The sequence below is a fragment of the Saccopteryx leptura genome, chromosome 4 (assembly GCF_036850995.1).
Source record: "Saccopteryx leptura isolate mSacLep1 chromosome 4, mSacLep1_pri_phased_curated, whole genome shotgun sequence".
NCBI classification, from domain to species: Eukaryota; Metazoa; Chordata; class Mammalia; order Chiroptera; family Emballonuridae; genus Saccopteryx; species Saccopteryx leptura.
In genome coordinates this window covers 187,710,830-187,735,134 of record NC_089506.1, presented here as the reverse complement: position 1 = coordinate 187,735,134, position 24,305 = coordinate 187,710,830, and the positions used below count along the sequence as shown (strand labels likewise).

Here is a 24,305-nt window from a genome sequence, read left to right as displayed (position 1 = left end):
GGTGGTGGTGGTGGTGGTGGTGGGTTTACAAGGATAATAATAAAATTGTCTGCAGAGAGTAGAAGTTCCCTAGAGGAGGAAGCAGTTATATCTGTTCAAGGAGGTTGGTTAGGAAAGATTCAGACAAAAAGGGTTCTGGCTAAACTAAGTATGAAGGATGAGTAGGGGCTTTCTGGGGCACAGAAACAGTCTTGGCATAGAAAACTGCACGAGTAAAGATCTGTGAACCTAGCCAGTTTGAAGGATTTCAAGTATTTATTAATGCAAACAGCATGGAGTCAAGGGCAGGTTAGTGATTTAAGTCCAATGGCTTTACTTGAGTTTCAGTAACCTTTGGCCTTACTGATAAAATGGAGTGAGTTGTTCATTGATTTCCCACAGAATATGAACTCAAGGAAGATAAAAGTGGGAGTGTCCGTGATGCTTTGTCAACTACCAGGGTGGAGAGGTCACCTCAGTTCGAACACAAATGGCTTTTCTACTGGCTGCACTCAAGCTCCACCCCGACTCCCAGTACATAAGCTTCCAGTCTCACTGATATCCACTAAAACTCCACACGCACCGCCTGCTAAGAGCACATACTAACTACAAGGAAAACTCAGACGGCGGAATCTTGGAAGGAAAGTGGCCATGGACCTGATCCCAAGCTTTTCCATGGAAACCTGGGTTCTCCTGGTTACCAGCCTTGTGCTCCTGTATATGTGAGTTACTGTTCAGGTTCATGACCTCTGTAATCTGGGACTTGGGAAGTTCCTTAAACCCCCCTTTCCCATATTTATTTTCAAGGTCCAACAGCTAACTAAGAGGTAGTTGCTTAAGAATTGGGGCTACAAACACCAAAGGGGTCATTATTGATCTTCCATGACCTATTGAGGGAGTAGACTCCTTGTCCACCCAACTCCCAATATCTGTAGTGCAGAGGGTTTGGTGACATTATTTGGTCCTGGGGATGATTTATTTTATTTGGAAAATTAAATTTAACAGGGAAACATTGATCAACAAGAGTACATAGATTCTGGGCAAACATCTCCCCATCATCTGGACAGTCGATTATGTTGTATACCCATTTGATTGACTACCGGTTTGGTAAACGTAGACTAATTAACCAGAATTCAGCAGAGGCAAATTAAACACAACTGGCTCTGTGCAGTGGAGCCCTCTCCACTCTGGGTTCCTGGAGGCAGGAGGGAGTGGCCTGGGGTTTTGCCTCATTATCTTCACCTCCTGGGATCTGTGTCTGCTGGAAGAGGTGTGTGCAAGGATCGGTCCTTGTGTGACTAGGTTTGTTCCTGCTCCCTCCGTCCCACTGCCTGGCATAACTTACACCGTGTGCCAGGATGTACCCCAGGCTTCATGGGAGGCTAGAGAGTGCTGCCCTTCTCTTCACATCAGCTCTTTTTTGTTTGTTTGTTTTTGAGAGAGACAGAGAGAGGGACAGATAGGGACAGACAGACAGGAAGGGAGAGATATGAGAACCATCAATTCGTTGCAGCACCTTAATTGTTCATTGATTTATTTCTCATATGTACTTTGACTGGGGGGCTACAGCAGAGCGAGTGACCCCTTGCTCAAGCCAGCAACCTTGGGTTCAAGCCAGCGACCTGGGGGTCATGTCTATGATCCCAAGCTCAAGCCAGCGACCCAGTGCTCAAGACGGCAACCTCAGGTTTTGAACCGGGTCCTCTGTGTCCCAGGCCGAAGCTCTATCCACTGCACCACAGCCTGGTCAGGCTCCACACTAGGTCTATTCTGTGTCCCCTCCCCCAAACACTCCTATCCTAAGACTCAGTTCCCATCTCTGTAATAGGCAGAACCATTCCTCCTGGATGAGAAAACTTTAGAGCAGAAAAACTTGGCAAAAATCTTATTATTATATTCTTTTCTTTCTCCATTTTCACTAATCTTTGGGGAGTGTTGGCATCATTATAGAGATTTATTTTCCCCCTGTCAGAAATTGGCTAACTGACAGCACAGGCTTGAGCCCAAAATCCAATTTTGATTTAAATATTTTTTTCCATTAAGTTACAGTGTAGGCAGATGAATCAAACCATCTAGCAGAGGAATTCCTTTCAAGAGTGAGATTTCTGGCATCATGAACAGGTTGGGAGAGGAGTTATTTTGGACATGTGGGTAGGGACAGCCCCTTCATGTCCCATTTGACCTCTACCTCAATTTGATTTTCAATAAGGGTAGGGAATCATGATAACATGAATATAGAAAATATGAACTTTGTTTCAGTTCTATGAAAGAAATATTATAAACACAGGATATTGTAGCAACATGTTTACTATCTGATCACATTTTAAAATTAATTGATAGTATTTAATTTCATTTAGTTTAATGCTAGATTTTTTACTGAGATAAGACTCTTTCCATCATGTTCTTTCTGTAGGATAAAAGAGGCTGTTGGTACAGAATTTGTGGCTAAAAAGGTGTGTAAATTTCTTCCCACTACTAGAATAATGTCAGGAATATGAATTCAGTATACAAGCATATACTTCTGTGGCATAGATTGTATATGTGTTTTTAAATATAGGTGCCCAGCTGGTTACTTTAATCTCACAGTGCAGGTATATAAGTGAAACTATGAGGCTGTGATGATAAGAGAGGCATCCAGGTAGCAGTCTGGATGGAGTGGGAGAATATTCCTCCCAGATACTCCTGGTCCTGGCCCCACAGGAGGTCTTTCAGAGGGCAGCAGGTTAGGCATCTCCTCTGCTTGAAATCTGGGGTAGGGACACCATCTAAATCACACTGTGTGGCATTGGGTCTGTCACTAGATACTGTCACCCCTGGATAAACAACATTGTAGCATTGATGACACTGGGACAGCCAGGCATCAGTTGCTGTAGAGCAGACAAAGCTCTCGTATGACAACACAATGTAAACAGAATAGAAATGATTGGCTTTATTGTTAGCCCCCTCATTTGCCTTGCAACAGAGAATTGGTGTAGCTGAAAAGCACTGCAATGGAAGTTTTTTATTGGACCAGAAGTTTTATTGAGCCTGCAGGCAGAGTTTTGTGTGCCCACTGCTCTCTGCTTCAGATTTTCTTTTCTATAAGGGACAGACTTGTTTCTCAGATTTTAAGCCCTGAACACTGGTTTAATTGTATAGAAATAAGTACACTGTGGCTGTTCAGAGGACTCTTTATGGTGATTGTAAAGCCAGTATCCACAGCCACCATCACAGCCGCCTGGCCCATACAGGTTTGCATTTGATTCGAACAGACAGTAATGAAACTACAGAGCCAAGAACTGGTGAGCCATTAGCTTTAATCCTAGTTTGCACCCGGCAGGCAAGAAATATACACAGTGGGCTTTTCATTCAGGGCTCCCAAAGCCACTGGCTTATCCGAGTTTCCTAGAATCAAAGGTTTCTACCTCACCAGCCTTATTCATCTCTGTTCCCCATCTGCTTCTCTCTGCACAAACTGGCTTCTCCTTCAGCACTCCGCCATCTTGGATGTTTCTCCTCTCCTCCATGTGGCCTTTCTCTGCTCTCCTCCAACATGGGCTCCTCTGCCCCATTTTATAGTGTAGAAATTAAAACCTTTAATCCAATATACAAACAAGGAAGTCTCTGATAAAAAGTCACTTATCTGAGGCATAATGAGATTCTTCATGATTGTGCACCACCCCCTATCACGCATCAGTCAAGGGTGTGAGGAAAAGCTTAGTCTTTAAAATTAAGCCTTAGGCTATAATGACTTTGCCAGTTTACAGCTTGTCTCCCACACTCAAAGTGAGCAAACATATATGTCATATTTAAAAACTTATTTGACCAACAGTGATATATTTAAGAAGAGCCAGATCCTGAAACTAGGTCAGGGCAGAGAGGGAAAGGGAAGGTTAAAAGTCACTGAGCAAACTGTTAGGACAATGTCTCAGTTGGCTCATAGTAACTCTGTAATTAAGTGGATACATTAAGCCAAATCTCATCATTGGAGCAGATTGTGTGTGTGTGTGTGTGTGTGTGTGTGTGTGTGTGTGTGCTTGCGCGCGCCCACGCTCGCATAGAATTAGAATCTCCAAAGTCATAGGTGAGTCAACTTATTAAAAACCATAACTGAATTATCTGAAAATATTCCAGCCTGAACCTCCCAGGAGCACTGTCATTGGAAACACTGATCAAGTATTCACTCTGGCATTGGGTCCATGCAGTCTTCAGCTGCTTTTATGTAATCTCATTACTTTCTGTGGGCCTCACAGCAGAAGTAGAAAAAGAGATGATGAGTGAATGTGATTACTGCTATTGTTACTGTTATTATTTATTGTCTTTATGTGACCTGTCTAGCTTAGTGTTCAGGTTCTGCATCAATGACTCTGCAGCCCCAGCACCTATTCCACAATTCCCATAATCTGGCTTTCTCTTTCACTTTAAAGATATGGGACTAATCCACATGGAGTTTTTAAGAAGCTGGGAATTCCTGGGCCCACACCCCTGCCCTTTTTTGGAACTGTTCTGTCCTACCGGAAGGTGAGTGTTGTTTGAGTTTCCTCTTTTGCTTCTTTGTGGTTACAAATCCCAGCTGACCTACATAGCAAAAGGGACCTCCTGAGTTCTAAGGTTTCACACTGTCCAGAAAGGGCATCAGAGGCCCCGCCCAGCACAGGGCGGGGTTTACCCCAGGGCTCTGTCAGCTGTTAGGAGCCTCAGGTTTTGCCTCCATGGGCAGCAGAGCTCTCTGGCTAATTCAGCACAGGACTTCACGTTCCAGCTGTGAGCATCACGAGCAGCATTTTCTTCCTGCCAGTGCAGATTCCCAGGAAGACATCATCGTACTCAGTATTAGGAGAAAAGCGTGGAGGGGGCCTGGTAGCGCCTCATGAAGTTGGATACTCTGGAGTCAGACTTTCCTGTTCTTAGGTTACAAGGCTGTTAGCCTGTTTTGTTTTGTTTTTCTTTGAAACTTCACTATAATAGGAAGCCCACGAATATGCCATTGGGTAATTTGCATATCCATACCTGAACTCAATCCCTGCATTTATTTCCATGGCTCCAACTCACCCCTTGCTCTCCTGACATCATTGAAGGTATTTGAGAGTCGGAACAAGAGCTTTCTGCTTTACCTCTCTGTCCTTGGCTGAGTCTAAGTGGGAGTGGGTGAAACTGAGACACGATGATATTTGTACATCAACTTCAGATATTTAACTTCTAACTGAGTTGTGGAGGGGTTTTTTGTAAAAAAAAAAAAAAAAAAAAAAAAAACAACAACAAAAAAACACAAAACAACCCAGTTACTTAAAATGTAATTACTAACAGCAAAGGATTTGACAAAATTATTTTAAAATTAAATTACCTGAATGAAATGTACTAGGTGACAGACACATGAACTGTGAATTTGGGTGAAGTCTTTGTGGTTCATCCAGCCCTGATGCTTCACCCAGGGCCTGACCCTTGGACGGAAAGTGATGAGCTCTCTTTATTGGGCCCGCAGGCAGAGTCTTGTGTGCCCACTGCTCTCTGCCTCAGGTTTCCTTTCCTGCAAGGGACAGGCTTGATTCTCAGATTCTAATTCTCTCAGCTGAGGTCTCAATGCTTCATTTGTCTGAGAACTTCCCATACTTTCTTGCCTCTAAAAAATAATCATTTCCTTTCTACCTTCCCAGATCACCTTCTCATAGATAGACCCCAATACCCACATTTCTGGGACCTTCTTTTGCATAGTTAAAATATCTAATATCTCAGCTGAAACTTATCAATGGGAAGATTTCTTTGGTAAGTTATTGAAGTGAAAACTCAGAGAGTTTTAGTTTCCTCTGTCCTTGTGGAGTGGCGTCATCTCCTCCTCTTTCCCGTGTTGAGCTGGAAAACTGGGAAGTGAGTCACTGCCATTCATTCATTCACGCACTCACTTTCTCACTCAACCAAGATGTCTTGGACTTGCTTAAATCTTCTAGACCAGCGGTTCTCAACCTGTGGGTCGCAACCCCAGCGTGGTCGCCTAAAGCCATCGGAAAATACATAATGCATATCGGGTATTTACATTCTGAATCATAACTGTAGCAAAATTGCAGTTATGAAGTAGCCACCAAAATTATTTTTTGGTTTGGGGTCACCGCAACATGAGGAACTGTATTGCGGGGTCACGGCATTAGAAAGGTTGAGAACCACTGTTCTAGACTAAAGGGGTCACTGGTGTCTTGAACTTCCTAATTCTGCTAGAGTTCTAGAGAGGGCCCATCATATCAATGAAAAGGATGCTTAATGAGGAGATGAAAGAGTGTGCGGTCTCTCATCCTCTTCCTCAGCTTCAGTTCTGGAATGTCTGTGGAGGTAATAATTCAGGAGGTTATGAGAATTTGAGGCAGCTCATGCACAACAAAAACCCTTCAGAAAAACAAGGTGTTACTCAGTATCCTAGATAAGGGTAAGCTGAGTATCAACACTATTTAGAGAAATATCAAGTGTGATTTTAGATTTTCCATTTCAATTCTCTTTTCAATTTCTCCATGTTCCTCAAGACATGTCTGAGTAAGGGCTTCCCTCTATCTGTCAGTGAAAGACAGCCTGAAATCATTGGATTCAGGTCATTTTGGTTGGAATTAGAGTTAGAGTTCAGTACACTTAGATTAATAATCTAATTTTCTTTCTTCTTCAGGGTTTTGGGAACTTTGACATGACATCTTTTAAAAAGTATGGAAATATGTGGGGGTAAGTATTTGGGAAACTCCCATTGGATAGACTTGCTGTTACAACAAGGGCCACAAAGGTTTGGAGGAAGTCTCAGCCCAGAGCCTCTTGGTAGGAAGTCAGCTATTGTAAAGCTTTTGGAGACTTGTCCTAGCAGGGATCCCCGATGTCACCAGGTGTCCAGGTCTGTTCAGAATCAAGCTGGGGAGTTGCAGGCTGTTATTACTCTCTAGATGTTGATGGGCCAGGACTCCTGGTGTCCCTTTCTGGCCAGTGTCTCATTATTCCCTCTTCTATATTTTTCCTTCCTTAGGTCTGCTTTAATTGAATAAAATGCATTATTTCAGACCCTTCTACTCTATGCTCATAAATGCATATCATAACCCTTCTCACATGATTGACTATTAATTAGAAGCCCAAATCCATAATTTTATATTTGGATTTGTTGCATCCTTTTGAAAAAAAACTGTAGGTATAGAAAAGCAGAATGGGAAACCACATCTGCTTAGCTTTTTAAAAACTTTCTGTGCAAGTATGGAGTTTTATTTTATTTTATTTTATTGTTTCTTTTTTTTTTTTTTTTTTTTTTTTCATTTTTCTGAAGCTGGAAACAGGGAGAGACAGTCAGACAGACTCCCGCATGCGCCCGACCGGAATCCACCCGGCACGCCCACCAGAGGCGATGCTCTGCCCATCCTGGGCGTCATCATGTTGCGACCAGAGCCACTCTAGCGCCTGAGGCAGAGGCCACAGAGCCATCCCCAGCGCCCGGGCCATCTTTGCTCCAATGGAGCCTTGGCTGCGGGAGGGGAAGAGAGAGACAGAGAGGAAAGTGCGGAGGAGGGGTGGAGAAGCAAATGGGCGCTTCTCCTGTGTGCCCTGGCCGGGAATCGAACCCGGGTCCTCTGCACGCTAGGCTGACGCCCTACCGCTGAGCCAACCGGCCAGGGCCTATTTTATTGATTCTTAAATGAGAAGAAGGGAGACAGAGAGATAGACTCCCTCATGTGCCCTAACCAAGATTCACCCAGCCAGCTCCCTATGAAGCAATGCTCTGCTCATCTGGGTCTATTGTTCTGTTGCTTGGCAGCCGTGCTATTTAAGCACCTGAGGCAAGACCATGGAGCCATCCTCAGAGCCCAGGGCCAACTTGGCTACAAGAGGGGAAGAGAGAGCTAGAGAAAAAGAAAGGAGAGGAGGAAGGGTGGAGAAGCAGATGGTCACTTCTCATGTGTGCCCTGACTGGAATCAAACCTGGGACATCCACACACCAAGCCGAGGCTTTACCGCTGAGCCAACCAGCCGGGGTCTGGAGTTTGGGTTTTAAAAAATGTTTAAACCAAGACTTCTCACTAGAGGTTTAATTTGTACAAGTATTGCTTAATCTACCCTAATCTACTAACTCTGAAGAGAGGCAGGATATTTCCAAACCACACTGTTTCCTGGCAGGTCAATGGACTTGAGGATTTTGTAAAGTGACCTCAGCCAGTTGCAGCAACTGTTCCCAGGGGGAGCTGCTGGCAGTGTGGTGAGGGCAGCAGGAGAGGTGTGACGTGGTGCTTGTGTCCTAGAAGCACATGGGAAAAAGGCTTTACTTCTCAGTACTTTTTCATCTTTATAATCCTGAAAAACCATAAGGTCCACTGAGTCTGCATGGTCCAGAAAGGCTATGCCGTGAAATAGAAATACCACGCAACATGGGTCACCAGTGGCCTAGATTCCACTGAGCTTCCTACAGTCCCTACTTGTGAGCTCTGGATGCAGTTTCTTTTTTTAGAAAATGGTTCTCATGCTCAGGTGTGTGCACGAACCACCTTGGAAAGATTGTTAAATACAGAGTCTTGGGACCAATCCCCCCACCCCCACCCCAGCAACATCAAATCTGGAGAATCTGAATCGGGACCCAAAAATATGAATGTTACCTGGTAGTGCAACAAACCCGAAGACTCTGTGAGATCATACATGCAAAGTGTTACCCAAAGCCTTAGGTCTCTCCACCCAGGTGTTTTTGAAAAACACAATGGGGAGAGAGGAATCATCCAAGAAATATGATCAATCTGATCAGCCTGAGAGCCACCATAGGTGCTTACATCACTACTTCAACACTAAATGTACTTGACATCCACTTAAATCTTCTCTGAGTTTTAGATTTTTGGGGAAATGGGCAGAATTAGTGCAGAAGTTTTCACCCATTAAAAAAAAAACTTTTTAAGAATTTTATTTATTGACCTTAAAGAGAGGGGATGGGAGAGAGAGAGAGAGAGAAAGGCAGGGTAGAAGAGTGGGAAGCATCAACTCGTAGTTGCTTCTCATATGTGCCTTGACCCCTAGCCCTGGGTTTTGAACCGGTGACCTCAGCATTCCTGGTTGATGCTTTATCCCCTGTGCCACCACAGGTCAGGTGGTTTTCCTCCATTTTTATGTGTGATCACAAAACCATTTGAAATTCCTCTGAGGAATCAAAGTAGGTAACACTTATAGAAAATCTTCCATTTTGTTCTAGCTAACGCAAATTATTTATAATAAAAAATAAAATGCCAGAAGACAGTGTTATTAAACTTAAAGTAAACCTCATGTAATTAAACTTATAATAAACCAGTCAGGAGATCAAGACAAATTGGGATATATCACACAGAAAGAGTCAGCTTTGTGTGGTATGTCAGTCAAAAGTGGGTTGGCCCTGCTGCTAACAGATGTCACCCACGTGGGGCTGGAGACCCACTCAGGACCACTTACAGAATAAATATAACTAATAAAAAGGAAGTATTTTTAAAAACTAATTATATGTGCTCCTTTGTATTTTTTAATTCTCTTTGTCCTTTTATTATAAATATTCCTAAACTTGATTCTACAAAGGACTTCTCTTTAATAGTTAAAATATTTCTTTTAAGCAATTATGAACTAGGGAACAAAATTTAGCTAATAGGGCAAAGAAATCATTCATATTCTTACTAAATCTTTTTGAAAATAAGTCTTTTTTATTTGCAGGCACATTTTTGCATATTTATGATCACTATGTTTACACTTTTATCTAATATCATATAATATGCATTTTTATGTTCTTGATATAAATTCAAAAGTGTATATATATATTTTTTTCAAAAGTATATTTTTAAGTGACTGTATGGATGGACTCTTCTTATTTGTTTCCTGTTCTCAGATAATTGACTTGCCATTATCTATTTACTAACTTCCTTTTGATATGAAGCATTTTAAACATGCAAAATTATAAAGAATGGCATAGGAAATACTCATGAACACACCACCTAGACTTGAATTTTCTAATGTTATTTCTAACCACAATCTCTAGGAATATGGATTATGTAATACCAGAATGGAGTTTGGACTTCCAGGAGTGGCTCCAGCTGCAGAAACTGGCTTGTTATGTTAATCAGCTCTGCTTTCCCCACACAGGTTCTATGATGGTCGCCGGCCTGTGTTGGCTATCACTGATCCAGACATGATCAAAACAGTTCTAGTGAAAGAATGCTATACCGCCTTCACAAACCGGCGGGTAGGCACCCATTCTGTTTTTAATTTAAATTTTTATTTATTTAATTTGAATTTGAATTAATAATATCAATAGGTTAACAGGAAGTTGTCCCCAAAATATCCAGGTAGGTCCTATGTCATGTACCTTTCATTCAGTTTTGACCAATAGTAATATCTTGTATAATTGAAGTACAATATTAAAGCAGGAATTCGACATTGGTACTATCCACAGAACTTATTCAGAGTTCATCTGTTTTACATGCTCTCATTTATGTGTGTGTTGCTTATAAAAATTTATCATGTATTAGATTTGTGTAAGTATAACACTACTACAATTAATATACAGAATTGTTCCATCACAACTCTCCTTCTTACTATTCTTTTGTAGTCACAGTGTGTACCTTGTCTTTTCCTTTTATTAGTTCAAATTTTTTTTGTTTTTGGTGAAGCTAATTTATCAATTTTTCCTTTTATGAGTTAGGCCTTTTGTGCCAAGTCCAAAAACTCTTCACCTAGCCCTAGGTCCCAAATTTTCTTCTCTTTCTCTACACAGTATATAGGTTTGTATTTTACATTTAAGTATATGATCTATTAATTTTCGTATAGGGGAGTATAGGTTAAAGTTCTTTTTTGCTATGGATGTGTAATTGTTGTAGAACCATGTGTGAAAAGGCTATCCTTCCTCCAGCCCCCTCCACACCCTTTCCCCACTCTTCCCACGGAAGGTAGTCAGGAACCAGCCCACAGAGACACGAGCAGTGTCTGGCGGCCTTGCCTAGAAGACAAGAGTCTCAGGCTGCAGTGTGGGGAATGACAGGGGGAAGGAAAACAGGGAGGGGAGACCAGCACAAAAATACAGGGCCTCCTCTCCTAATAGCCCCTGTATTGTTTTCTTAAACAACTATATCTTTGAATATTGCCTCACAGCCAGATCTAAGGCAGCCACACCTGCACACACAACTGGACCTAAGGCAGCCACACCTGCATGCACAACTGGACCCCACGATCCTTGGGCACATACCTCATATGCTTGTGAGGCTCATATATCTGAGAAGCAAAGTTAGTGTTTCTAGTGGAGGCTTGAACTGGCCAAAAAGATTGTCGTTTGAGCTTGGTCTCATGTACTGGCAGATGAGATCTGCCTACTCCCCTAGCAATATGAATCGTGAGAAAAAGTGGACTGCAGGAACTGTTGGAAACAAGGGCCGGTCCTGCTTAAGAGGTGCTGGGTTGGAGAACATTAGAGGGGAGGCTGGGTTTTGTTCTCTCCAGATGTGCGTGGTTGGGACCCACAGGCAGCCATTCTGATACTGAGCACTAACTGAACTCCTATTCCACACACCAAACTGTGCTAGGCACCACAGGGCACAGAGGAAATACAAAAGAAATGGAAGCCATCAGTCCAGTCCCAAAGAATTAGAGACAAGACACATACATAATAAACCAAGAACTAATGCCAGACATAGACTGCAAATACAGCTGTAATACAGCACAGAGCACATACAGAAGGTCTCTGGAATGTGCAATAAAGGAGTGACCAGAAAAAGAAAAGAAAGAAAAGGCTTCCCTTCCTCCTTGAATAGCTTTTGCACCATTGTCAAAAATCATTTGGGCCAATTTGTGTAGGTTATTTCTCATTCTCTGTTCTGTTCATTGATCTATGTGTCTGTCCTCCACCAGTACCACACAATCTTATTACTGTAGCTACATAATAATTCTAAGCATGTAGAATGGTTCCTTCCACTTTTTGTTTGAAAATTTTCTTAGATATTCTATGTCCTTCAACTTTCCACTCAAAGTTAAAATAAGTTTGTCTATCTATATTACAAAAAGATGTTAAGATTGTTTTTTAGTATTTTGTGTAATATTTATTAAAGTTTTTAAAATTTTTTTAATTAATTTTAATGGGGTGACATTGATAAATCAGGGTACATATATTCAGAGAAAACATCTCCAGATTATTTTGACATTTGATTATGTTGCATACCCCTCACCCAAAGTCAAATTGTCTTCCTGTTGAGATTTTGATAAGCGTTTAAAATAACCATATAGATCAATTTGGGGAAAATCTATATTGTTACTAGGTCAAGCCTTTCAATCCATTAACACAATATATCTCTTCATTTTATTAGGTTTTCTTTGATTCCTTTCACCAGTTTTTGTAGTTTTCGGCATAGAAATCCTATGCATGTTTTGTGAAATTTTCACCTAAACAATTTCATTTTCTTTGATGTGATGGATGATAAATAGTATTGTGTTTTCAAATATTCATTGTTATTATATTAAAATGTGGTTATTTTATTTTACTTTATTTTATTTATTGCAATCGAGACAGACAGACAGGGAGAGAGATATGAGAAATGTCAATTCATAGTTGTGGCAATTTAGTTGTTCATTGATTACTTCTCCTATGTGCCTTGACTTGGGGGCTCCAGCTGAGCCAGTGACACCTTGCTCAAGCCAGCAATCTTGGACTCAAACCAGTGACCATGGTGTCATATCTATGATATGATGCTCAAGCTGGCGACCCCTCGCTCAAGCTGGTGACCCTATGCTCAAGCTGGATGAGCCCATGTTTAAGCCAGCCACCTTGGGGTTTTGAACCTGAGTCCTCAGCATCCCAGGTAGATGCTCTATCCATTGCACCTGGGAAGGCTTGATTTTTATTTGTTGATCATGTATTTTTACAACATTGCTGACCTCATTTATTAGTTCTAGAGTTTTCTTTTAATATTCCTTTAAATTTTCCACACAGACAATTGTGTCACCTGAAAATAAGGACACTTTATATTTTTCTTTCCAATCTGTATGCCTTTCACTTCTTTTTGTCTTACTGTACTGGCTAGAACTTCCAGCATGATGTTCTATAAGAGTGGTGTGAGTGGACATTTTTGTATCATTCGTGATCTTAGAGGAAAGTATTCTGTTTTTTGCCATTTTAATTTGTATATTTCCCTAGCTGATTAGCTCAGTAGTAGAGTGTTAGCCCTGCATGTGGATGTCCTGGGTTTGATTCCGGGTTTGATTCTTTTTCAGGGCACACAGGAGGGGTGACCATCTGTTTCTCTACCTTTCTCCCTCTCTCTTCTCTCTCTCTCTTCCCCTTCCACAGCTATAGCTTGGTTGGAACAAGTTGGTCCTGGGAGCTGAGTATGACCTCACCTCAGGTGCTAAAAATAAGTTGGTTGCCAAGCATTGGAGCAACAGCTCCACATGAGTAGAGCATTGCCCTATAGGGGGCATGCTGGTGGATCCCAGTTGCAGTGAATGTGGAAGTCTGCCTCTCTTCCTCCCTACTTCTCACTTAGGAAAAAAATTTTGTATAGCTATTTGCAATAAATAAAATGTACACGTTTAAGGTATACAATGTGATATTTTTATATATGCATATATTGTAAAATAATTTCTATAAATGAGTTGACATATTCTCAGTGTGTGGTAAAAACACTCAAGATCTACTTCCTCAGTGAATTTCAAGTATACAATACAGTATTATTAACTATAGTCACCATGCTGTACATTAGGTCTCCAGTACTTATTTATCTTATAACTAATTTTGTACCCTTTGATTAGTATTTTAGTTCCACACTCCTAGGCTTTGATAACTATCATTCTATTTTGTTACTCTTAGTTTGACTTTTTTATTGCTTCATGTACAAGTGAGATCACACAATATATGTCCTTCTATGCCTGACTTAATTTACTTAGCATGTTTTTCTCTAGGTTCATGTATGTCGTTGCAAATAACAGAATTTTCTAATTTTTCAAGACTGAATAAAACTTCATTTTATATATGTATATATATGTCTGTATATATACATATATATGTTTGTGTGTATAAGGACTTACTAGTGTCATTTTGTTAACCCAGGTGTGATAAATCCTTTGTTCCTTATCCCTCTCTTCTTCTTGTCATTTTTTTTGGATTTGTTAAAATTTTACAGTCATATGCTTTGATTTCTTTTCCTTTTTAATTCCTGTGCCTCTTATAGGTTTCTGCTTTGTGGTTACCAAGAAGTTTACATTAAATAGTTAATAGATATAATAGTTTATTTAAGCTGATAACAACTTAACTTTGTTCTCATTCAGAAGTTCAATGCTTTTACTATCCACCTATTTTAAGTTTTTGATGTTGTTATTTACATTTTATATTGTATTATATATTCATTAATAAATTATTTTATCTATAGTTATTTTAATTATTTTGTCTTTTAACCTTTACACTAGAATTATAAGTGTTTTGCACACCACCATTACAATATTACTGTATTTTGAATTTAGCTATATATTTACATTTACCAAGTTTTATACTTTCATATGATTGCATGTTACTGGTTAGTATACTTATATTTTATCTTGAAGAACTCCCTTTAACATTTCTTGTAAGGCAGTTGTAGTGATAATGAACTCTGTCTACTTTTGTTTGTCTGAAAATGTCTTTGTTGTACCCTAATTTCTGAAGAATCACTTCTCCCAATAAAGTATTCTTGATTGGTAGGGTTTTTTTTCTTTCAGTACTTTGAATATATCATCCCAGTCTCTGATCTTCAAGATTTTTGTTAAGAAATCTGCTGATAGCCTTAGAAGGGTTCTTTTATATGTGATAAAACCTTTTCTTTTGTTGCTTTTAAGATTTTCTCTTTGTTTTTTATTTTAGACCATTTTATTATGATGTATTTTGATGAAGTATTTTTAGATCAATCTGGTAGGGACTTTTGAGCTTCATGTGCTGGAGTTTCCATGTATTTCCACAGATTTTGGAAGTTTTCAGACATTTTTTAAAATAACATTTCTGCCCTTTTGTTCTCCTCACCTTCCAGGGACCCCATAATGCAAATTCTGTCTGATAGTATCCTATAAGTGCTCTAGACTTTCTTGATTTCTGTTCATTCTGTTTTCTCTACTGTGACTGGATGATTTTAAATAATCTGTCTCCAAGTTCACTGATTCTTCAACTGCTTTACTGAGTCTGCTCTTGTAGCTCTGTTGCATTTTTTAGTTCAGCCATGTACTCTTCAGCTTTCATTTTCTTTGTATTTTTTATATCTTTGTTCAACTTCTTATTTTGTTATTGTAGTTTTGTCCATGTGGTTAAACTTTTAAAAATTAAATTGGTTAACAACAACACACTGACACCATTGCAAGACTACAGGGATTATGAAAATTTTAGAAAACATTACAGTAAATTACCTTTTTTTTTTTTTTTTTTTTTGAAATTAAATTTAACAGTATGACATTGATCAACAAGAGTATATAGATTTTGGGTAAACATCTCCACATCATTTGGACAGTCAATTATGTTGTATACCCATCATCCAAAGTCAAATCATCCTCCGTCACCTTATATTTGTCCCTCTTTATACCTTTCCCCCAACCCCCTCCCCATGAACAGACACTTCTCCCAAGAAGAAGTACAAATGATCTTGTTAAATTTTTTTTTGTAGCTCTCTCAGCTTCTTTAGAACAATTTTGAATCCCTTGTCACATAATTTGTGATCTCCATTTCTTTAAGGTCAGTTACTGCAAGTTTATTGTGTGTCTTTGGTGGTGTCAGAATTCCCTGATTCTTCATAATTCTTATTCTTCAATAGTGTCTATGCATTTGAAGAACCCCTCAACTCTTCCAGACTTTATGAAATGACTTAAGGAAAGACCTTTACTTGTGGTTTGGGACATATCGGAGTGTTCTTTGGTCCTCAGTGCTAGTTTGGGCATGTGTTGTGACTCTAGGTCAGTAGAGCATGGTTGGCTTAAGCAGCTGTAATTCACAACATCGTCAACTGCATGATCCTTGACAGCATGGGCTGTTCAGTCTCCATCGTAGCTGCAGGGGCTTCTGGGGTCATCACAGCAACAACAGGTCCAGAAACAAGAGACTGTCAGGCAGTAGTAGTAGACAAAGTTGCTCATATAAAGCATTCACTAGTGGGCGCTAACTGCATATGTATGCCCAATGGTAATGGCCAGAACCAGTGTCAGGAACTGGAGCCAACTGTGGGCACAGTTTGCTTAGAGTGCTTGGGCTGTCAGTGTGCACTCACATGGCTGCATGGGCTGGCTGCAAGCACATGCACTGCAGTGGGGACTGGGGACTGGAGTTGAGGCTGACAGTGTGCATGAGTGCAGCTGCAAGGGTTAGCTGTGGACAAATGTGGTTTAGTCCACTAACAAGAGGCAGGGCTATCAGGTCCCTGAACAGCTGCAGGGAACTAGGCTAGTGTTAAGCACATGGTCAGCCACATATGCCAGGGCTTGCTGCTGGATTGGATCCGATGTCTCAAGTTAGTAGCACAACTTAGGGCAGTCTGGTGGGTGTGGGGTGTAGTAACGCAGAATTCAGGCTGCTAGAATCTGAAAATGTGAAATCCTGTGGAGCTTCAGCAGCAAATTCAGCAGGGAATTCACAGTGGCTGTGGTGGCTATTGATTTCCTCAGCATCAGTCTTTTGGTGTCTTCTGCAGAGTAAGTAGCACATGGAAAAGCATGACAGCTTCTGACAAATGACTGATACTGGCAGTTCTTGCTCTTCTTTGTTTTGCTGTCACTAGATTTTTCATCTATGCTGCTATAGTGAAACAAAAGCAGGCCATTTATACAGCATTCTAAAAGGTTACAGAACATTACTACTTACCTTGTTTGTTTGTTTGTTTTTCTGTAGGAAGGGGAGTCTCCCAGGCTGAGGATTTTCCTCCTGGCATTGAGCAGTGCCAGCCTGGGGATGAGAGGATGCAGGCAATATGAAACTATTCTCCTCCATTTTGTGCAGTTATTCTCAGGGTGTTTGCTTCATTCTCTTGCTTTAGCCTCTTGAGTGAACTACTGAACTCTCCTAGACCTATTTTTGTGCGGGGATAGCTGTCTAGATGTTCTTTGTGGGGAAATAGATGCTGGATTCTCTGCCATCTTGGTGCTGTTGCTCTGGGCTTTCATGATCAAATGTGATGTTAGCTGCACATTTGTTAGTAAATGCTCTTTATCAAATTGAGAAAGTTTTCCTCTCTTCCTAGTGGGTAAGTTTTTATCAGGAATGCTTATTGGAGAAATACATTTTAAAACAAAATGTAGTGTTAAAAGGTGGAAGAAAGACTCAAATAGGTTGGTTTGATAGAACAGTCCCAACCCGAGAAATAAAATTACCTCTTCCTTTTTTCTTTTATTCCTGGTAGGAAAATGTAAGGGAAAAAGATTGTATAATTTTATCATTTTTTTATAATAACAAATAGGTTTCTAATCTTTAAGTATTAATCACTTTTTAAAATCACCATATTAAGACATCCTTTTTAAAGTTGGTTATGTTGCACATATAAGTAAAATTGGAATTGGTCTGAGGCAATATACTGTTTGCCAAGACTATCTGGCTATCTGACAAGAATCCCTTCCTATTATTGTGCATAACCCTGAAGGATTTAGTAGGTCTTATTCTTATCTATTCCCCTGGAAAAGCAGTTTCCCTATCACATGATTCATTTGCATTAAAAAAAGTGATTAGAATAAAGGCTAGAAACCATATCAGAGAGCTGAAGCTCTCCTCCGTCCTCTCAAGGTGATAGACATTGGGGATAGGTATTTATAGAGTATCTAGCACAGGGCATAATACTAAGTAGATAGTTACTAAATATTTGTTGAATAATTTATGCCCATTTAACAAAATTTCTATAACTGTTCTGACCTGCACAAGTTACATAGGGCAAAATGTCTTTTGCTTTTAATTCTAGCCTTTTGGTCCAGTGGGGTTTATGAAAAGTGCTATCTCTGTGGCTGAGGATGATACCTGGAAGAGAGTACGAACATTGCTGTCTCCAACCTTCACCAGTGGAAAGCTCAAAGAGGTAGGAATATAAGAGGACATTTAATTAGATACTTAAATAATGTATCTGAGGTCAGGTAGAAAATATGATAGTTTCTTTCCAAGGGTAGCTGCTGAATTTGAGCTTCCTAAAAGTGGTCTTTTAGTTTATGTCTGAGCAGTGACATTTTAAGATTCACTATAAAATATCACTTACTGCTCCATGCTTGTGAAAGCCAGGTCCTTCTAGGACTTGATTCTTCACAATTAACTTTGGATAATGTTATATTTTGTGTCTAGATGTTCCCCATCATTCACCAATATGCAGATGTGTTGGTGAACAACTTGAGGAAGGAAACAGAACAAGGCAAACCTGTCAACTTGAAAGAGTAAGTAGGAGCCCAGATGCTGGGATTCTGTGACCTGCAGCTGTCACCACAGAGCTGCAATTCCCACTGTTGAGTCACTCTTGTGACCAAACAGAAGTAGGTGTGTGGTGTTTGAACTCCAATCGGCTACCCACCAAGATGTGGCTCGCCTAGAAAAGGAGGGCAGCTAGGAGAGAAATGCCTTCTCTTGGGTACATAAGCGAGGATTAAATTATCCACTTAATTGTTACCTTGGATACTCTGGAAGACAAAAATACAGAGTTTAAAAACAAGAAACACAATCATACTATAAAGTGTTTAATGTAGAGTATGAGATAGTGGCAGAGGAAGGCACTGGTACACATTGGGGGGCAGTGTGTAGGGCAAGGATGCTACAACATGAAACTTGGAACAACTTAAATCCCTTCATGATTTTGGTGAGGGTACCAACAAAATACTAAATATTAAATCTTACCAGCATTTCTCCTTTCTTTATTCCCAAAAGAGAGAATGTCTTGTACAGACTAGGGATAGGGTGACCATATCACTTATTGTCTAGAGTAAGGTATTTTTAATTATGCAGGAGCAGCAGATGTAAACTGGCAAAACTGGGGACATAAGATCACTTACCTATGGGATTCCCCCAGATTGATTTTAGACTGATTTATTTTTATTATTTTTAAACTAGGGACATTCTTCTTACAGTTTACAGAAATGAGTCTGCCCTCGGGGCAATCTCAGATCACTGGAATTGAGGAGAGGGGGTCTTTCAGGAGCTTTAGCAAGAATACAGAGAAGGAGGGATGACATTCCAGGCAGCTGAGAGCCGGGTGCCGCTGTTCTGTGATGGGCTGAAGAGGAATCAGCTCTGAGTATAGAGACTGTGGTGAGGCAAGACTCAGACCAATGTCAGCTTTCTTGATCCCACTAAAGAGTTAGTTATCTATCTTCTGTCCTGCTTGAGCACAGTACAGCTACTATTGTCCAGACTCAGAGCACACCACTGTAATTTGTCTGGTTATGAGTCTCTAATCCTCTGACTGAACTCCTTGCACCCATAGCTGGGTCTAACTTGCCTTAGTGCCACCATAACCTCAGCACAGGGCCAGCTGCATCACTGGCAGCTGAAAACACGTCATGATGAGTGTGACAAGAGCATAGATTTTTTAGATGCTCCAGCAGGTACTTTGGACAGTTGTGTGACTCTTTACTTGGACATGAGTTTACATGCCGTTCTTGTTGTATGTGTTGGATGAGGATAGTAAAGAGGTGCTGACTCTAATTGTCAATGTCTTTCTTTCTCTACCCAGCTTCTTTGGGGCCTACAGCATGGACGTAATTACTGGCACATCATTTGGAGTGAACATTGATTCCCTCAGCAATCCGCAAGATCCCTTTGTGGAAAATACCAAGAAGCTCTTAAAATTTAACTTTCTCGATCCATTTCTTCTCTTAATAAGTATGTAGACTACAATATTCCTCTTTCTTTCTCCCTCATTCCACCCTCCCTTTGTCTCTTCCTTCCACCCTCCTACCCTCTCTCTCTCCCCATCTACCTTTCTTCTTTCTTTCTTTTAAAAGCTTTATTGAGATATAATTCACACAGTATATAACTCATCTATTTAAAATGTACACCTAGTTTACTACCTAGTTTCCATTGACAGATAAATAAATAAAGAAAGTGTAATATACACACAGGCATGCATACCCACACACAATAGAATACTATTCAGCCATGAAAAGGAAGTAAATTCTGCCACTTTTGACTACATGGATGGACCTATGAGGTATATGCTAAGTGAAATAAGTCAGACAGAGAAAGATAAATACCGTATGACTCCACTTCTGTGTAGAATCTAAAACAAGACGAAACAAAACAAGCAAACAAACAAGACAGAAACAAACTCAAGGATACAGAAAACAAACTGATGGCTGCCAGATAGGAGGGGTATTGGGAGGATGTGTGAAGAAGGTATGACAAATTAAGAAGTAAAAATTGTCAGTTATAAAATATAGTCATAGGGATGTATAGTACCAAATAGAAAATATAGTCAATAATATTGTAATAATTCTGTGTGGTGTCAGATGGGTAATAGACTCATTAGGGTGATCATTCATAAGGTATAGAAATGTCTAATAAGTATATTGATCACCTGAAACTAGTATAATATTATATATCAACTGTAATTTAAAAATAATTTAATAATTTAAATGTAATTGAAAGAAAATTTAGTTGACCTTAGACACATGAGTTTATTTTAGACTCTGAATTCTATTCTGTTGATTTATATGTCTGCCCTATGCCAGTACCACATTGCCTTAATTATAATAGCTTTGGGTACGTTTTGAACATCAGGATGGGCCCTGTCTGGTTGGCTTAGTGGAGCGTGCACTCGCCCAGCATATGGACATTCCAGGTTCGATTCCTGGTCAGGGCACACAAGAGAAGTGACCATCTGCTGCTCTCCCTACGCCCTCTACCCCTTCTCTCCCTCTTCTCCTCCTGCAGCCAGTGGCTCGATTGGTTTGAACGTCACCCTGGCACTGAAAATGGCTCAGCTGGTCTGAGCACATCAGCCTCAGAGTCTAAAAATAGCTCAGTTGATTCAAACATCAGCCTCAGATGGGGCTGTCAAGTAGATCCCAGTCAGAGCGCATGTGGGAGTCTTCCCAAATCTTCCCCTACTCAGAAAGAAAAGAGAAAAAAAAAAAGAAAATCAGAAAGTTTGAGTTCTACAAGTTTATTCTCCCTCCCCATTTGACCATACTGGGTGTATCCTTTGCAATTTTATAAAAATTTTAAAGTTAACTTGTCTATTTCTATAAATAAACACATTAAGTCTGATAGCAAATGTGTTAAATCTACATAAGACTCACCTATAATTAAACTCTTAGATACAATGGTTGTTGATATTTTGATATATATATATAATAGCGTTTCACATTGTTAATGCATGTGCACCTGACTGCTATCTCTTGAATAATGTCATTAATTAAAGTGTCAGAATCTAGTCTGGTTTATTCAAAGACAGTCTAGTTTAATAGATAAAAGGCAAAGCTATTCCAGAATGTAATCCTGTTCCTTTAGTCACCCAAAAGATGAGAAGGGGCCACTGACCTCACTGGTATAGTGGTGCCCCGCATGTGTGGACATGCCCTCGCTCAGTCATGGCCTTGGAAGTCTGAGCAAAGGTCATAGAGGGAATGGTTTCTGATTATGGAGCCTGGTATCTTTTACTCTTCTGGTTGGTAGAGAAAATTATAATAGCTCTGGGTACATTTCATATTTTTATTGGCTTTCTTTTTTCTTACAGTGCTCTTTCCATTCCTTAACCCAGTTTTTGAAGCATTAAATATTTGTATGTTTCCAAAAAGTGTTACTGATTTTTTCAAAAAATCTGTAAAAAGGATGAAAGAAAGTCGCCTTCATGATAAAGAAAAGGTAAAATCTGTCTGTAGTTACATGCGTGTATTCACTTTTTGATAATTTATTGAACTGTATACATATGATATGCACACTTCTCTTTTTCTTTTCAACATTTTTAAATTTTATTTTAGAGAAGAGAGAGAGAGAAAGAAGGGGGAGAAGCAGGAAACATTACCCCCCATTTGTGCTTTGAACAGGCAAGTCCTGGGTTTTGAACCAGTGACCTCAGTGCTCCAGGTCAATGATTTATCCACTGCACTACCACAGGCCAGGCACTGTTTTATACTAGGGGTTATTTTTCCTGCATTTTTTTTTCTTTTTCTTTCTGAAGCTGGAAACGGGGAGAGACAGTCAGACAGACTCCCGCATGTGCCCGACCGGGATCCACCCGGCACGCCCACCAGGGGCGACGCTCTGCCCACCAGGGGGCGATGCTCTGCCCCTCCGGGGCGTCGCTCTGCCACGACCAGAGCCACTCTAGCGCCTGGGGCAGAGGCCAAGGAGCCATCCCCAGCGCCCGGGCCATCTTTGCTCCAATGGAGCCTTGGCTGCGGGAGGGGAAGAGAGAGACAGAGAGGAAGGGGGGGCGGGGGTGGAGAAGCAAATGGGTGCTTCTCCTATGTGCCCTGGCCGGGAATCGAACCCTGGTCCCCCGCACGCCAGGCCAACGCTCTACCGCTGAGCCAACCGGCCAGGGCCTTTCCTGCATTTTTAAAAAGACTTTACTTATTCAATTTTTAGAGAGGAGAGAGAGAGAGAGAGAGAGAGGAGGGAGGAGGAGCAGGAAGCATCAACTCTCATATGTGTCTTGATCAGGCAAGCCCAGGTTTTCAAACAGGCTACCTCTGTGCTCCAGGTCGATGCTTTATCCCACTGCGCCACCACAGGTCAGGCCTCTTTTTCTTAAGGTAGGCAGAGAACTCTAAGTTTACAGGAGGAAAGTTAAAACATTTTGTGGAGAATGAAGAAGGTGAAGGTTAAGAAAGGAAATAAAACTGAGTCAGAGAGACATTGTTTAAAATGTAATAATAAGCACAAAGATTATATTACTGCATGAATATTATTAAGATAGAAGTTTAGCACTAACCTTCAGTAAATAATCAAAGTATAAAAATTACTGTTTAAAAATTATTTTCCTGGTATCATAATTCCCTAGATTTTAAATTGTCAAAGAATCACATCAATTCCAAGCCTCTTTGATCTATTCTGCAATGGCAGTTTCCATCCGGAAGCAGGTGGAGCGCCCTCGATCCTAAATTGAAGCCTGCTCAGAGACTGAGAGGGCAGGCGTCTTCTCTGGGCATTGAGGTTGCCTTCACAGGCCTGGGGGCCAGCACGCAAATGTCTGCAGGCCATGGGGATAGGGCCACGTACCCAGGATTGCACTGAATGTTGTGGAGAGTTCTGGGATAGGGAGGCATTTGAAACTACTCACAGAAAAACTGCCAATAATGTCATCAAATGTCAGGAGATTAATCTGTGTGGCCATTTATTAAGAATTAAGGTTAGAGGAAAAAAAATGATTGAGGTCAGAGACTTTTTTGTGAATTAGCAGGTCTGACAAGAGAGGGAGCAGGAAACTCTTTGGCCAGGAAGCCTTGTTCAAAAGCCAGAGAAGCTGAAGATCAGAGAGATGGGGGCCAAAAAGCACCTGGGTATAATGGCTGCATTTCTCTCAGGGAAACATCCTGCTCTCTAAGATTAGTGGCTGGATGTTTCTATTCACAATGACTCAGGCAGCACTGGTCACACTTCTGGACTTAATGGGGCCATATTATCAGGAAAGAAATTGAATATTGCACTCTTGACTTATTTCTAACATTGAAATTTCTCCTTCTGCTTCCAGCACCGGGTAGATTTGCTTCAGCTGATGATGAACTCCCAGAAGTCCAAAGAAAAAGACTCCCACAAAGGTAAACAAGGTGTTCTTCGGAGGGCCATTGTTGGGAAGCTCCGAAGTAGGAGCTGGTTCTGAAAATGTGCATGAAGTTTTCCTGGCAGATAAGAATTTCAGCCAAATTTAGAAAGACATGTTTATGTTAAGTATTTCTTTACGGTTTGGACTCGCAAGGCAAAAGACACACCAGATTATATATACAACGGGCAGAGGACTGAAACTCTTAGGTGGGTCTAGCCCCAAGAAACAGCGCCATTGCATATTTATTGAGTTCCAAAAGCCATTGCTTAGCAGTTAAAACTAGAAAGTTACACAAGCCTTTTTTCCCATTCGTTTCATTCCCAACCCTGCATATCTACTGTTTCTTTTCATGAGGAAGGACACAAGAAGAGTCCGAGTCTCAGAGGTTATCAATCACAAAGGCCATCTGGTTCTTGCAGGCATTCCTCCAAGAATTCTGCGTACATGTACTTGAGTAACCCAGGCCAGTGTCTCTCCATGATCAACATACTCCAAGATCTCCTGTCTCTAATTAACCCTTGCTTTGCAGTTATCTGCTGTTTATACTGGTGCAGAGTTATCTCCTATATGTTTAGATATAAATAGTAGCCACTTTCTACAGACATGCAGAGACAATTTTGTTCCAAGCTTAAAGGGCACCATAAACAAGAATTTATTTTATTTATTTTTGTATTTTTC

At 40.5% G+C, this 24,305-nt stretch overlaps 1 protein-coding gene across 1 annotated transcript in view; it reads left to right on the top strand.

Moving 5' to 3' along the window:
* The first annotated feature begins 530 nt into the window (after positions 1–530).
* LOC136403445 (cytochrome P450 3A12-like) overlaps positions 531–24,305 on the top strand; it is a 40,223-nt gene continuing 16,448 nt past the window's right edge. The window contains exons 1-9 of the mRNA XM_066382184.1: positions 531–701; positions 4,386–4,479; positions 6,605–6,657; positions 10,051–10,150; positions 17,844–17,957; positions 18,215–18,303; positions 19,593–19,741; positions 21,597–21,724; positions 23,556–23,622. Coding sequence (XP_066238281.1) covers positions 631–701; positions 4,386–4,479; positions 6,605–6,657; positions 10,051–10,150; positions 17,844–17,957; positions 18,215–18,303; positions 19,593–19,741; positions 21,597–21,724; positions 23,556–23,622 — 865 coding nt within the window. The 5' untranslated portion in view covers positions 531–630. The remainder of the gene's footprint in view (positions 702–4,385; positions 4,480–6,604; positions 6,658–10,050; positions 10,151–17,843; positions 17,958–18,214; positions 18,304–19,592; positions 19,742–21,596; positions 21,725–23,555; positions 23,623–24,305) is intronic.